Source organism: Wasmannia auropunctata, unplaced genomic scaffold (assembly GCF_000956235.1).
Source record: "Wasmannia auropunctata unplaced genomic scaffold, wasmannia.A_1.0 LD336069.1, whole genome shotgun sequence".
In the NCBI taxonomy this organism is placed as follows: domain Eukaryota; kingdom Metazoa; phylum Arthropoda; class Insecta; order Hymenoptera; family Formicidae; genus Wasmannia; species Wasmannia auropunctata.
This window is the reverse complement of record NW_012026821.1, coordinates 2,453,578-2,468,889: the sequence shown is the minus strand read 5'-3', so window position 1 is coordinate 2,468,889 and position 15,312 is coordinate 2,453,578. Positions and strand designations below refer to the sequence as shown.

General features: G+C 33.4%; 1 protein-coding gene across 6 annotated transcripts; it reads right to left on the bottom strand.

Moving 5' to 3' along the window:
* Nucleotides 1–282: 282 nt before the first annotated feature.
* On the bottom strand, nucleotides 283–14,832 carry LOC105450145 (laccase-1-like). 6 transcript variants are annotated; one of them, XM_011689857.1, is made up of 14 exons: nucleotides 14,119–14,832; nucleotides 11,768–13,444; nucleotides 10,546–10,732; nucleotides 9,233–9,512; nucleotides 6,690–6,757; nucleotides 5,434–5,723; nucleotides 4,325–4,535; nucleotides 3,689–3,966; nucleotides 3,151–3,274; nucleotides 2,839–3,059; nucleotides 2,524–2,710; nucleotides 2,116–2,328; nucleotides 1,813–2,031; nucleotides 283–1,691 (listed from the first exon to the last, which is right to left on the bottom strand). In XM_011689857.1, the coding sequence occupies exons 5-14, from the start codon at nucleotides 6,748–6,750 to the stop codon at nucleotides 1,327–1,329; spliced, it is 2,169 nt and encodes a 722-aa protein (XP_011688159.1). In that variant the 5' UTR covers nucleotides 6,751–6,757; nucleotides 9,233–9,512; nucleotides 10,546–10,732; nucleotides 11,768–13,444; nucleotides 14,119–14,832; the 3' UTR covers nucleotides 283–1,326. The 6 variants fall into 6 exon arrangements, with proteins under 6 accessions (XP_011688159.1, XP_011688158.1, XP_011688160.1 ...); XM_011689856.1 differs by having other exon boundaries at nucleotides 10,546–13,444; XM_011689858.1 differs by lacking the exon at nucleotides 11,768–13,444.
* Nucleotides 14,833–15,312: the final 480 nt, after the last annotated feature.

Genomic DNA, 15,312 nt, shown 5'->3' with positions numbered 1-15,312 from the left:
AGAAACGGTCTTTATAGAAGGAATAACACACACAATAAAAATATCTTTACGAGTATTATAAATAAAAATATTAATTGAATTAAACTTCAATCTCTCGTAGAAACTTATTTATTTTGTTTGCTTATTTAAGATTGCATGTTCAGTTACGATTAAATTTCAAATTCAAATGGATTTCGCATCAATAATGCTACATACTTCGCAAGTATTCTTATAAATATTACAAAAATATTACATATATCATATGTGTTGCATTGATTAAAGGGTTTTTCGAGAATTAAAAGCTTTACAGATACTCTATATATTTAAAAATAATGGTACACGTTTCCTTGATGGAAATACACATACACATATCCAAAGTAAAGAAATACAACCTTACAATTGATAACTTACGCTTACGAATCGTCTATCGATTATGTTAGATTAAATACTGTATACACAATTTCGTAATAATTACAGTAGTGCATTTGTCAAGGATAGTCCCGATGGTTTTTCATCGGGACATATTTATCGGAGCATATTTCAATAACTGATTCTTTGGTTTACTAGAAGTTTAGTCAATTTCTCCTCAAAGAAAATGCACAGCGACAATACGTTAACATTACATATCTTTATAAATGCAGCTTCTAATTTCATTCAAGAAAAAAATTATCTATGTATGAAACTCATTATCTATTTCTTTCCTCTTCAATTCATAAATTCTTTTCTGAATCACAAATATTATCGCTTGATCATTTTTGCTGAGGATACATTGATTCCGTTATGCGAATAAAATCGATTCGTCGCGATTGAAATTAATGAGAATTAAATTAGAACACATTGTATATGTTACTGGATAGCGTAATTGACAATTTGATATATAATTATAGAATAATTATAATCAATTTTTATATATCACAGAAATGTAAGTCACTTGTTAACATACCGTCCGCTCGCTCGTCGGAGATAAAATACACAATATCGCGAAAAATAAAATATATAGTTTAAAATTCCTATCGTTATTTCGTCAAAAGTTCGTCAGTTCGCGCGATTGCGCTTATCTGACCGCCAGCGATAACAAAAATGCGGACGGATGTTTCCTATAAATATTAATACTTCGTAATATTCAATTATGACTAAATATCCGTCTCTTACTGGCACATATTTTAATTTGATTGTTGATCACGTTTTTACACATATCACACGCGTGCAATGGTTGTCACATTATTCGAAATATGGCGAAGGAGAAGAAAACGTTTGCCAGCAAATTCATGGTCATATTAAAGTAAATTTGCTGTAAAATACTTTGTATAATGTGACGTCAGTTTTAGAGTTGTTTACACAGATGTCTTAAAACGTTTGCACGCGCATCACAGAACTCAAAAGACAAGCGATAAAAAGCAGCAGTGTCACACTCGAACTGGATGCCGAGGATGTATGTAAATTCAAAAGCTGCTCAAAATACGCCATGTATGCCGAGAAATGCGTTATTACATTCGCGAGACGTTTGTTATTATTTGATTGCTTCCCTTCAGTCAGTGGAGTTGTACTAGTCTCCGTTGTTTTGTGCTCGTTCTCATCACTCGGTTTCCAGTCGCCGCATGTAGGAAAATTATTGGGCACGGGCGACATCTCCTTGTCGTCGCCCACCTTGAAGATCAGCGACATTCCTATCTCCGCGTGAAACTCGATGTGGCAATGGAACAGCCAGTATCCTGAAGAGTATTAATGATCAGCCCGATTATTTACCGGCACACATTGATATCTTCTTTTTATTTATTTTTTTATATTTTTTACTTTGTAGCTGTTTACATGAAAGCTATTGCAAAGTCTTACCTGGATTGTCGGCGTGAAATCGTACAATAGTGTAACCACCGTCAGGCACGGTCACCGTATCCTTCAGAGGTGCCCGTTTGAGTTTTCTGTGTATCAAACCCTGCCTATCTAGTTCCCTCACTTCATCGGCGGTAGTATTATCTCCTACCTTCTCCATAGCCACTACGCGAAACTGATAGCCGTGAAGGTGAAACGGATGATTTGCCTCAAACGGAACGCCTGTCAAGGATCATTGGTTACAGTGAAGCTTAAGCGGAGTTTAAACAATTAGAGATACGAAAGAGATATTTATTGCTTGCGTACCTTCATCGATCAGAACTAGTTCCACTACGCTGTTAATCTTAACTTGAAGCACGTGAGTGCAAGCGCAATAATCATTCTCGCAATAATCTCTCTTGATCGTGCTGGAGTTGCAAAACTGCTCCGGCTTAATAAGGTGTCTTCCGGGCAGAAGAGGAAACGGTAGTAGCTTCATTGATATGTGATTCAGTTGCGGAGTTAACACTTTTTGTTTCACTAAAAATTTGCAATCAAAATATTTTGTGAAACAATAATAATGATTTATAATACACATATATGTACAATAAAATCAGAGGCATTTAGTGAGTGGAATATTTTTCAATAATTAAATTAGTTATAGACTTTAAAAAAATTTTTTTTATATATTTTATTACAAATTATTTTAAAAAATACAAATTTGAATGTATTTACCTTGATGATAACCATACAAATCCTTGCGATGAAAATGCGGATTATCTTTTGCGTAAAAATCATACGATATATAAAACTGATAATCGGGTTCTCTGATGTTCGAAGCGTCGTCGTTGTCCATCGCATTTAATAGTGGCATACTGATACTATTATTCGATTCGGTTCCTTCATTTAGAGCATTTACTTGCTGAAATCAGAAGTTTTTTTTAATATCTTCCAAAGAAATCCGAGATAAAAATAAAATAACATTTCAGAAGCTATTTGAAATTGAAAGACATTATAAAGAGATCATAAAAACGTCATCAGTATACGTACCAGTCCATAGGAGTCATTTCTTACACGATGATACGAAACATTTACCGCCGGTTCCTCCTCGAGTGCGCCGTCGTATCGCATTATTGCGACTTGATAGGCACTCAAAAATCTCTCGTCGCAATCCATCAATCCTCGAAATCTCATCCAATAATTGTCCACCGGTTGATCCATCTCAATTATGAAATCGAATCTTTCGCCGGCGTAACTCACCAGGGATTCGGCTGCAATCGTTACGCAATATATACTTATTAAAAAATGACGCAATAAATGATTTCTATGAAAAAATAGTGGCACGTGGAGGTGAAATCTTACCTTGTACCGGTTCAATATCACGCCCGTCCGAACTGACTACGTACAAAGTATGATTGTCGACAGAAATTTCTATAGGGCAATTCAGGAACTCTGCATTAATAAGCCTGAATCTGTATCGGAAATTCTGCAAGCATAAATAACAAATAAAAATCAAAAATTTTATTTTTGAAAAGAGGAAAAAAAGTAAAAATGATTTTCATAAACCTTAGAAGATAATTCATTTATTGTTAGAATAAAATTATACTGACTGTATTATATACAAGACTCCCTTCGATAAAATAGATTAATCCCTAAATTTTTAATCTTTTTTTTTCTTTGATAAAAGTATTTTACTTGGCTTTTACATTAGGTATATGAAAATACACATTTACGAGATTAACAAAATTAAAATTTTTGAAAGCGTTAAATACAACAGTTGCTACATTGAAAATCTGCTCGAAATAGACCTGAATAGCACAGTGGAATTAAATGTCTTACAGACACCTGTCAGGCATTTATGTTATACACGAGTATACTTTCTCTTGTGACTGAAATTTACCGGTTTTACGACGAACGTCGTAATAGGCATATCGGCCAGCGTTTCATTTTCATCCTCAATAGTATTAAAACGGCCCAGACCGTTTATGAGCAAGTTTGGCGCTTTGTTGTGACCGTCCGAGTGGTAATGCGACAGGAACTTGCTGAGACCCAGCTCGTGAATCCAATCGGCGATTACTAGCGTATACTCATCGTGATCATACAGATCTTTGTGCCAGTCTATTTTAGGAGGTACACGAACGATTAATGGACCGAACACGCCGTCACCTCTCTGATATCCTGTAGACAGACATGCAATACAAAATATTACAAACAGCTGATTGTAATTTAAATTGAAATTTTCAGCTCAATAAATAATAAATTAATAAGAAATAAAGGGCTATGAGCCAAAGCAGGGTGTTATATGCTCCAAGTAAATGTAACTCTTTAATTAAAACATTTACTTGGAGCATATAACACCCTGCTTTGGCTCATAGCCCTTTATTTCTTATTAATTGATTATAATTTGTCATGGCACTACTGTTGAGAATTGTCAATATATTATTATGCATTAAGTGGATAATAGTCGGTAATTTTTTTTCATAAACTTTTAGCAGATAATATCATATGCGAATACAACAGAAAGGATTTAACGCACCTGAATGAGAATGCCAGAAGTGCGTGCCGGCTTCGGTGGCGATGTAATTGTAACGGAAGGTCGCTCCAGGATGGATAGGGCATTGCGATACGTAGGGTACACCGTCCATGTACGGTGTGTTGACGTGATGCTGACCGTGCCAGTGCATCGTGGTGCTCTCCGTAGGCAGTAAGTTGATCATATCGACTATTATCCTGTCACCTTGGCATACCTGTAATTATAAAGTAATTCCCCTGAAATTGTTATTCTCACGTGATTAATTTGCGGTCTGCGGATTCGCGGCGATATCGATCGCACTATAACAAGATCGTAGATATTGGCGAGTATCTGATATAGCTTGTAATTAAAACGAGATAACTCGCGTGACTAAATTACAGTATCTTCCTAGACACCGCGAAGAATTCTATTTTTATATCTAAATAACTGGGATGGAATTGCAAGGGAAATCCAAAGATACAGGAGACGAACAAATTAGATATGCATGTGGACAAACAAAATAATAGCCGCACGGATAATTCCTCCGAGTGCTCGTTAAACAATTATTACAACATCTCGTCGCAAAGTGTATTAAGTTGTAAGGAATAGAATCTCTGCAAGTGTGAATCCCACTGCGCTGTTTTCGTGGTATCATTGCATAATCGTCAGGGAAGCAACAGCGAGCGGCAATTATAAGCGGAAGATTGCAGACGAAGCGGTGAATCACTTTTCCATTTTATAGACCAAACTAAAAAAATCTCGCTGACTAAGGAAATTACTAATTAACGTTCAAATGAGTATCGCGATAAAAATTTGTGCACATTATTTCTAAATATCATTTTTAATTATTTTCACGAAATTCAAGAAATTCAGGAGGCTAAAGCTTAACGGAAAAATAAGTGGATATTAATTAAATTGGGCAGTAAGCTTTCTTCAGTTTAGTAAAACATTCAAATTTGCTCATATGTTCATTTCCTAATACTTCACTATAAAAATTCTATAATAATTGCAGATGAATGAAGAACAAAGATGATGAATAAAAATGATATCAAAGTAAATAAAGCAGGAGGATAAGAAAAATCTAATAGAAATTCAAAAATCTATAACGAAATTTGTTTTTCGATATTACTTACCTCGATCGGCAGACCTGGTAATTGCCGGTTCACGACCATGACAGATCGCTTTATGCCATCCGCCGGGACACAATGAGGCCGAAAACAATCTGTGATATTGAACGGGCAATCGTAACATGCCTTGCTCATCGTGTGATAATACTCCAGCTTAAAAGTGTAATAGCAGTCCAAAGGCGCCGCACCATCCTTGCATGTTCGTCGACACGCGTGACGCTTCCAGTCAACGACGTCGGCGATTTCCGGATCAATCGGCGCCAGACCGAAGTCATTATGTGCCGTTATTATCGTTTCTAAAATCCGATAAATGCCAATTAAAAAAAAGATTCTATCTAAATTTCATTTTTTTTATTTCTCCAGTGACTTTCACATAGGTTCTCAAATAATATATTTCTAAATAATCACTTCTCTGTTACTAATTTTCGCAGATCAGACAATAGTAATAACACTGTTCAACATTTTTAAACTTTCTTCATGTTTCATGACATGCATGTGGCAAGTGATTTTGATAGATTTTTTTCCGTAGATTACGAATCCATTAATAAAAATGCTTTAGCACGTTAGGTTTTTGAAATAATTAAAAAGTAAAAAACGTGTTTCTGGCCAAATTGTTAAAAAAAAGATGTTATGGAAATTCGAGAATTAATTTGAACGAAAGCTCGACCTTGAATCTTAAACTAGCTTAGCTTAGTTGTAACTACGTATACAATCGTAAAATAAAGATAAACATGATAAAAATTTTTTTGTAGTATCAATTTTTTGAGGAGCTCGTATCAACTACAGTGCATACCTATAACGTATGTCATTTTTAAATAACTTAAAAAATGATTAAAAAATGCATTTTTTTACTTTTTAACTCGATTTTTCTAAAAAATCTGGCGTGCTGGAGCACTTTTAATTATGTATTCATAATCTATGGGAAGAAACCTGCCCCAGAAATCTGTCACATGTCATGAAGCAAAATCCTTGTTGTATCAATGTAATTAGTGCTGATCAATTGATTTTTTTAGAATTATATTTTATTTTATATTTATGCTATAAATTGCCCAATTATTATACTATTTTAAATAAAAAATGTGGAGAATACGAATGTTTGAATACATTCTTCTCATAACTACAAGATAAAAATTCGAATATTAAATAGAGAAACGTCAATACCATCCAAGCATGTACGGAAATACGATAAAAAATAAAACTTCCTAATGTCACACAAGAATTACAAGGCCACGATGAAATTAATAACGAAAAGTATCACTCACCCGATCGACTTTTAAAAATAACCAGCTGAAGCAGAAGAAACAGCACGTTCCAGATTGTCATTCTCGGTCTGTAACAAAGGCAGTCTAATTCAGAAAGTCATCAGACATACATTTGTAAAATTTTATTAAAGATTATGGAGATAATTCAAGCTAAAGATAAGCGAGTAGATTTAAAAAATATACGTCCATTTTGCCTTACGTAATGCATGAGCATAAAGCGTTCAACGTTTTAGCGGTTTATGAGTTTTTAATTTGCTTAAGGCATTGTATAATCGTACAGAAAAATAAGTAAATCGATTCGAGTCGAGCGAAAATTAATTTATAATCTTTGAAAATAAAAATGAATTAGAAAATAATTTTGAATCTTTATTTTTTCCATTACAGAATCATTTTGTATGAATATATCGCCAAAGCAAATAAATTTTAAATCAGTTTTTTCTAAATTTCTCTTGTGTGTGAAACAGTTAATTAATATTTTCTATATTTATATTAATCAAACAAAATTATTTATCGCTTAATTTTTTTCGCAATATTTTAATTAGAAAAATAACCTTGTTTACGTAAGCTTTTTTAGCGTTATATTTTATACCTTTAGAGATACTCACAGAGATATTATTGTAGTTATAAAGTTACAATTTCCTGTGTAAATGATTTTCCCAAGTGGGGAATTACTAAAGAGTGAGGATTATTTTTTACTAAGAGTTCAGCTTGAACGATCGAGCCTCATTTAGACTGTACATTTTCTTACGTCAATATAGCGATAAAATTATATGGTAAGATAATACACGTGTACAGAATGTCCTACTTCTGGTGCATTTTAAAGATCGTTTAGTCAACATGCAATAAGATTTTTCCTCAAACAAAGTGTCAAGAATCATCTTTTATCGATTTTAGCGATTTTCTAAGGCTCTCTATCATGTCTATTACAATCAATATTTTAATTAACAAATTGCCTTAAAATAATATATCATATATATATACCATATAAAATAGTACGAAATCATCTAATTAACTGCAAACTTCAAGTTACTTAAAATAAACGTAATTTATTTGCGAGAAACCTTTTATTTTCAACTATTAATTCCAACTAACCATTATTTATAGGGACTGAACATTTTCGTTGAGACAGTATTGTAAAATCTGTTTTGTTTTTAATATCTTATAAACTTAATTCGTAAAATATTCGTAATATCCAAACGCATTTTCTCATTTTAAGCATATTATAATATAAAATTCGACACGCACACAATATATTATAATTATATTGCATGGACAATTTATGCGGGAGATATATATATACTTCGTTTAATTGCCACATGGACGCGTGTAAAACTGCGCTTAATGTTTCAACGAGAAATCGTCGATATCGGTAATGTTGAAATCCCTAACGCATCTTACAACACAACATATACGACATACGTGCTGTAGCTTTACATTTAGCACAACTTGACGCAACGTATTGCATCGTTGCAGCACAAGACGCGGCTGTTATCCGCAATTATGTTAATAATCATCATTTTATTATTATAAAAATTAGCTTTTCCGTTTCAAGCGAATTTTCTACAGTGCTATACATCTTTTTTTGATGATGAAACAATTTTAAATATCAAAACAATTATAAATATAAATCCGTATATCATTATTGTTAATAATTATTAAAATATTGATTGCAGTTTATTTTTATTATAAAAATATTTTCCATGGACTTTTGTATAAAATATCAACAATTAAATTTTTTTCTATTACGTCATCTCAAGGTGTTTGTCGGATTTCCGTAGTGGAAATCATTATAAAAGATTGGGAATTTCAAGGATATTTTAGCAAGTCAAATTCTAGAGTAACAACCAAGAGCATTAGTCATACAGTAAGTACACGTAGTAAAATATTCTACAAAGTTAACATTTAATTATCGCTATATTCGATAAATTATTAAATATCATAATTAAAAAACAATTTGTACGAGCTCTAGATGTGTGTCGACCTTTTAAATATTGTTAAATCGATGAGATGATACTCCGACAAAGGGGGTGTTTTTTAATTTTTTAATAATATCTACTGTGCTTTCGATCATTTCTTTCGAGAGAAAAAAGATGTAAGCAGATTAACGCGCCTTACCGCATTGCAGTTTCAATCACGTACTAATAATTCCAGACGATGAGGTATCACGGGGTGGGGGATGAAAAGCACTAACCCGCAAGAATAAATTTAATCCGCACTATTGCAACCGATACGCGATGCGCGTCGCCGGGCGTTCAACTCTCCTGGCTACGGCCGAGATTCGGGCGCACTATGCTACGCGTGCGTTTACATCGAGAATGGAACTCAAGTTTCTTCTCTCGTTCTTTGTAACAAAAAAAAAACGCGATACCTAAGACACACTACCGGATGATTTTACGTGTATGACGCTTTACAGAGAACTGAACCGGCGTCGCGACCATTCGCTTCTCTATATGATAGCAGGAGTCTTCTCCTCTCCCGACCGCGTGGAGATCGTGCATACCCCACACGAGAGTAGCCACCACGAGAGGGGCTTCTTGCCTTACCTGGAAGGTCAGGTATAGACGCACACACGATGCCGATGACACGAGATCATAGGGTATTCACAGATCTTTTCCACTTTTCTAGTTCTCAAGTTCCCCCGCTCAAGTCCGTTGCAGCCAATAACCGTGTGCCCCACAGTTTTCCCCGAAAGTGAATTCGTCAGTGGACTTTCCACTCGTTATCCGAAGCTCGTTGACCGGTGTGCACGTGTGCACGAGCGGATACACGAGTGGCGGTGCATGCGTGAAACGAATGCCCCGGTGTATCTTCAATATCTTCCTCCTAACAAAAAATTAATATGTTTTTATGATTGAATAATTAATACCTGAAAATAAAAGACTTCCGGCGAATTAAACTTTATACAGATGAGAAAACAAACGATAAGATTAGATTTTTCAGATAATTTTGCGCGAACTCTACTCGAACGGAACTGGAGCTTAATTAAGAAGACTAAGAAGATTGCAAAGATAGATAAACACCGATTAGCTTCTTCAATATTTTTGAAGGAAGAAATCACTTTAGATTAAAAACAGTTTTCTCTGCTTAAAATCGATAACACACAATTAATTCGAAATTTTAATCATATATCTTCAATAAACAATAGAATATTTATGAATATATTATATGATTTTTTATATAACTTATCGCGACCTGATCAATGCAAACAATTTTACGTTAATATGTAGTAATTTTATTTAAAAAAGTACTCATATATTTATATAAGCTTAATGTAAGTTTAAGAAAGAATTGTAATTGTTTGTCAATATCGCAAAAAATATAATCTGAAATTTAAATCAAAATTCGAGTCATCTTTTATCGACAAACAGCTCGTGTGTGTGTGTGTATGTATATACATATATATATATATTTATATATATTAATGTAATTAAAAGCAGAAATAAGAAAAAAACAGAGACAATTTATCAATCGAATAAGATAAGAAATCTGATGCTTAATAAAATACAAAGATTTCGAATGAAAGCGCGCGTACATCCCTTCCTCTCCCCCTCCATACACACATACACACATTACACAAAACTAAATAATTATATTAATATAAAGTAATTTATAAATGGCAATTGTAAATACAAAAGAAATTGCAATATCATCTATAATCTATATTATTTTTATGATATGTAATTGTGATTTAATTATGTTAATTATAATTTAAATTTGTTTCAAAAATTGCCAATGATAACGAATAAATTTTTCCAAGAATATTCTATTGAACGCATTTATTTAATTTTATCGAATAGAGAGTTTCCTGATGAATAAAATACTACAACTTAAGATATTTATAGTTAATCGCACTTACTTTCAGCATATACCAAATTTCAATTCTTTCGTAATCGGAGGATCACCAGCTACGTGACATCGTAGCTCTCATTGTCAGTCTCGGATTCGCAGTTTGATAATTTCGTAAATATAATGGCTGATGTTTGTGGACCGACTTATCTTGTCGATTGACGTGACATTATTCGCGATTTGTTCATCGCCGACACCTGAGATACGTTGTTATATAGATATATATATATGAGAATGTAGCGTAACGATGACAAGAAGAAAAAAAGAGAAGAAAAGAAGGAGGGAGAAAAAGAAGAAGAGAAGAAAAGGAAAAGAAGAAACGTCGAGTTACGCGTCTTGAAAACTCGATAACGCACTCACTCGAATACGAAACGCGCGGCACGCTACGTGTTTAATTTCAAAGAAAAATCGCTGTTATCTTTGGCGAAATCAGACTTAATACCCGGACCCCGCCGAACGCGCGATAAGTATGTTACCGGTTTCGTAAAATTCCAGAAGGATTTGGACGCGTCACGTCACCACCTCAATGCGCACGCACGTAACATCAGCATGATTTCACATTATTTCAGTCTCCCTCTTTCTCCATTAAAGATAGATTATAGAGTATTCCTCGCAGAGCACAAAATTATAGCAGAAGAATTGATTTGTTAAAGCGAAACGATTTGCAGATTTCAGTAAGAATATCTTCGGCAAAATTGACATTCTCTTATCAAATTCTTGTAACAATTGATAAAATTTATCACGATACAGACTGTATTCAATTCTGTTAGTTCTGTAATACAGTAGTGCACCGGAATTCCTATCTTTTTAATTCTTATGCACGTAAATGTATATATATTTTTCCTGAGATACGTAAAGCGTATCAGATATATATATATTTTCGCATCTTATTGCGCACATCGAAATGACGTGTTTTGTTGATTTTGTCTATAATGAATTCTATTTTTATCAATGCAATTAATTAACCAAGAATGAGTTCCTATAGGATCGATCTGTACACATCACCATAAATAAACACACACATACGTAAATTATTAAGTGCACATGTCGTGTACAGTATCACTCATTGTTTTCGCGGATCATGAAAACGAAACGCGTACTTCGCGATCGTACACAGATAAGCGTATGAGCAATTGTTCCAATATATATGTATATACATATATACGTAAGCATATGTTTGAATTAATTAATGAGGCAATTACGTAATATATTACACCATAATTGGTACTTACGATGCCAATCGAGCAGCTTGCGTAATCGCAAATGAAAAGTGAGAAATGTAAATATTTGTATATATTTTTTAAACGCGCATATAATAATTGATAAGGAATCTTTTTACTTAAAATACTCGCTAATCCGACTAAATCCTGCAAGAAATGGAAGAAGAATGTCATAATTTACTTTGTTGACTTCGCAATACACTTGATGAATTTTTAATCTTCAACAACTGGTTCTCGTAAAAGATATTCGCGAAATATGAATCTAAATAGCCGAATAACGAAATTTCTGTGTATACGAAACTGTTTGTTGAAAATAATTATGCTAATCTTTAAATTAATCAAAAATTAAAAATAATCTGTAATTATTTACGACCGTGAACACTGCGATACTAACATATTGAAAATTATTATGCATCATTTTTTATGTGAAACAATATTAAAATAATTTTACAGGCAGCGTGGTGACATTCGTATCTTAATTGTGAAACACTTCCGACACTATAAGAAATCTAGATTCTACTGATAAATGCTGATATACATTTTATATGCACGTCATTTTCTTCAGATAAGATACGATTAAGAGATGTTTTCGAGACGAAACTTCCGTCAAGATTTTCGATTGTATCTTTAACAGATTAAATCCCTTTATATTTAAATTTATGAAAATACATCGATTAATTCTTTTATTATATTAAAATACGAATATATGCAAATCCCGGATATCGAATCGTACCTATCTATTACAAAACCAATATTGGGAGATTAATGGAGGCGGAAGTAAAAAGGAGGCGCCGAGCCAGATGATATATTTATTCGGCATAGTTTTTATAAATAAGACAGTTGATATCGGTATGGATATCGATTCACATTTCTTTGGCAAGAGTCCCATGAAACAGGGAATTCCCCGTTCTGTAAGGTCAACGCCAAACGAGTATAACACTTATAGTAACAGGTAGTTGCCAGCTCACGTCAATTGATGACGTTTGATCATTTTACAAGAACTTCCTAGTTTGTACACTGTAATCGGTTTATTATAGTTCATGATGTAAGCGAGCAGTTTTTACTTAGATTTTATTTACTAGTTATTAGATCTATTATTATCAAATTATTTGTCACTATAATTAATAATTTCGTTCTTGTTGATAGATCGTCAAAGATATAGATTATCACACGAGATTCGCCATCATTTTTTGACGGTTCTATAAACAATGAGAAATGCTGATTTTTGCATCAAGTATTACGATTACCTTGACTATCCCTCTACACTTCGAAGAATGTATAATATAAAGCGTTAAGAGAAGCGGAGAACGGGTTCTCTATGGATTAAACTCGGCAGATATAAGAACAGACGCGTTGAAACGCGTTGTAAGCGAGAGAGAAAGATGTTGCTGATGCATATTACATAATTTGGAACAGGTCGCGAAGGCCGCGTGATGCAGAACGCGTAAGGAATAGCGACGAAATTGATGAACGTAAGACGGGAGCATCGTGAGACAAAGTGGCAAATTATCTACATTGTACTGTAGGTGGTCTTATCCAACTAGCCAACCGCGCGATAGGCCATGGCCGCAAAATCCAAGGGCCATGGAAAGCAAATAGGTGTACAAGAGACGTGTGCAAATGTGGAAAACGTTACGAACGGAGCGGCGCATCCGTGCGTGTGTCAGCGTGATATTTCCCTCAGTTTTCCTTCTCGTGAAAACCCATTAATGCACAATTTTAATCATTATACATTATCATAGAGGATTCTCGTACTTATGATTTTAATCATCTGTACATTTAGCATTTGCGTCAAAAATTGTACATACGTTGCACGCGCGCTGTTTTCGTGTTAAAACTTGATATATGTACTTGAGTGTAACTACAAGTGTAATTGTTTGCATTAAATATATTTATTCTAAATTTTAATACACGGAAGACAATTTTTTTTCATCTTTTTATGATTAATTGTGCTGATATTGGAATCAAATATATGTATATATTATTTGTCTGTCTACTGATAAGATATGTTAAAAGATAAAAATTTTTCCACTCTAAAATTTTATTCAATTATATCGCTAATGATTCTTAACATATTAAAAATAAAAAAAAGAATGAGTAGAACGTAGGACTAGAAAAAAATTTCAAGCTTAAAATTTAATATATGAAGTTTTGCATGTGTGTGTAGCCGCGCAAACGTATAATGTATGATGCATTAATTATTTTTCAATAATATATGTAATATAAATTTTTTTACAATATCAATAATTTTTCTACAATAAATAGTTGGTGTTCTTATAATAATTTAAAATTCAAATTAAGAGGTATTGTTATCGCCTCGCTGATGATATTCATTGCAAAGTTAATTTTAGTCATATTTATACCTTTAGTTGGGTTTAAATTATCCAAGTTTCATCCACCACGTTAGAATTCATTTTTCACACAGATTCAATTTCATCTGTAACGATCGGATACCGCATCTCGATGGACAGGACGAGAGAAAGTCCAGTCCAGAGTTGTGTCAAGTTGTGTCTCGGCGGCGATGTAACGTTGACGTTTGAAAACAAAATTCGCGAAACGGTAACGTAACAACAATTCGGAGCTGCATTCCTTTCGGCACTGTGCAAGCAAATCATCCGTTGGTTACCGTGTTACATCCCGTAAGTTTTCTTTCTTTATCGAAATAAATTCCTTTCTCCGCGCATTTCGCGACGACCTCTTCGACTGACAGTCCTCGATATTTATGAAGACGATGCCTCGCTGAAGTAGATAATAGACAAGCGAGTAATATTTAGGTTTCCTTTCCGCTCGCACGTAATATTGTGACACCAATAATATTGACACGGAGATACACAATGCAGGGCACTTCGCGTAATGTTCAGGATAACATAGAAAATCATTCTGATCATTTTGTATATATATTTTATTTCTAAACTTCGCGTTTTGAGCGTTACTTTTTTACTTTTAATTACGTGCGTTCTTGGTAATAAATGCACGTGCCGTTTGATAAGAATGCAATTTTGTCTTTCGTCAGAAAATAATAACTAACGATGTAAAGTTATCTCATTGATAACGCCAGGCTGTAATGAACGACTCTTTTATAATATATATTGTTCTCTAAGAAGTCGCTTTTTAAAATATTTTTCCTTTCAAAATAATATTTATTAATCCATAAAGGACACCTGAGTGCGAATTCGCACCAAGTGAATTTTTTTAAAGTTGTATATCTTCTGAAAATAAAAAGCAAAATTAAAGTAAAATGTGTTTCTCCATATAAAATTGTCTGATCAATCGATTGGTAATATTAAATTTTTGAAAAAAGAACGTAAATTGTTTTCAATTTTTGTTAAACAAAATCATTTAAAAGAGAGATGTCCTTTACGGGTTAAAAATGTATTTATTCAACATTGCCAAGCATTAATTGCACGTTTTATCGTTAGCTAAGACTTTGGGAAATTATTTTAATTTTTAGTATCAAAAAGAAAAAACAAAATTCGAAGGCGAAAATAACGCGCGAAGAAATATTTCATATAAACGCAAATCCCATCATTTTGCATACACATATAAAAAGATTCGAA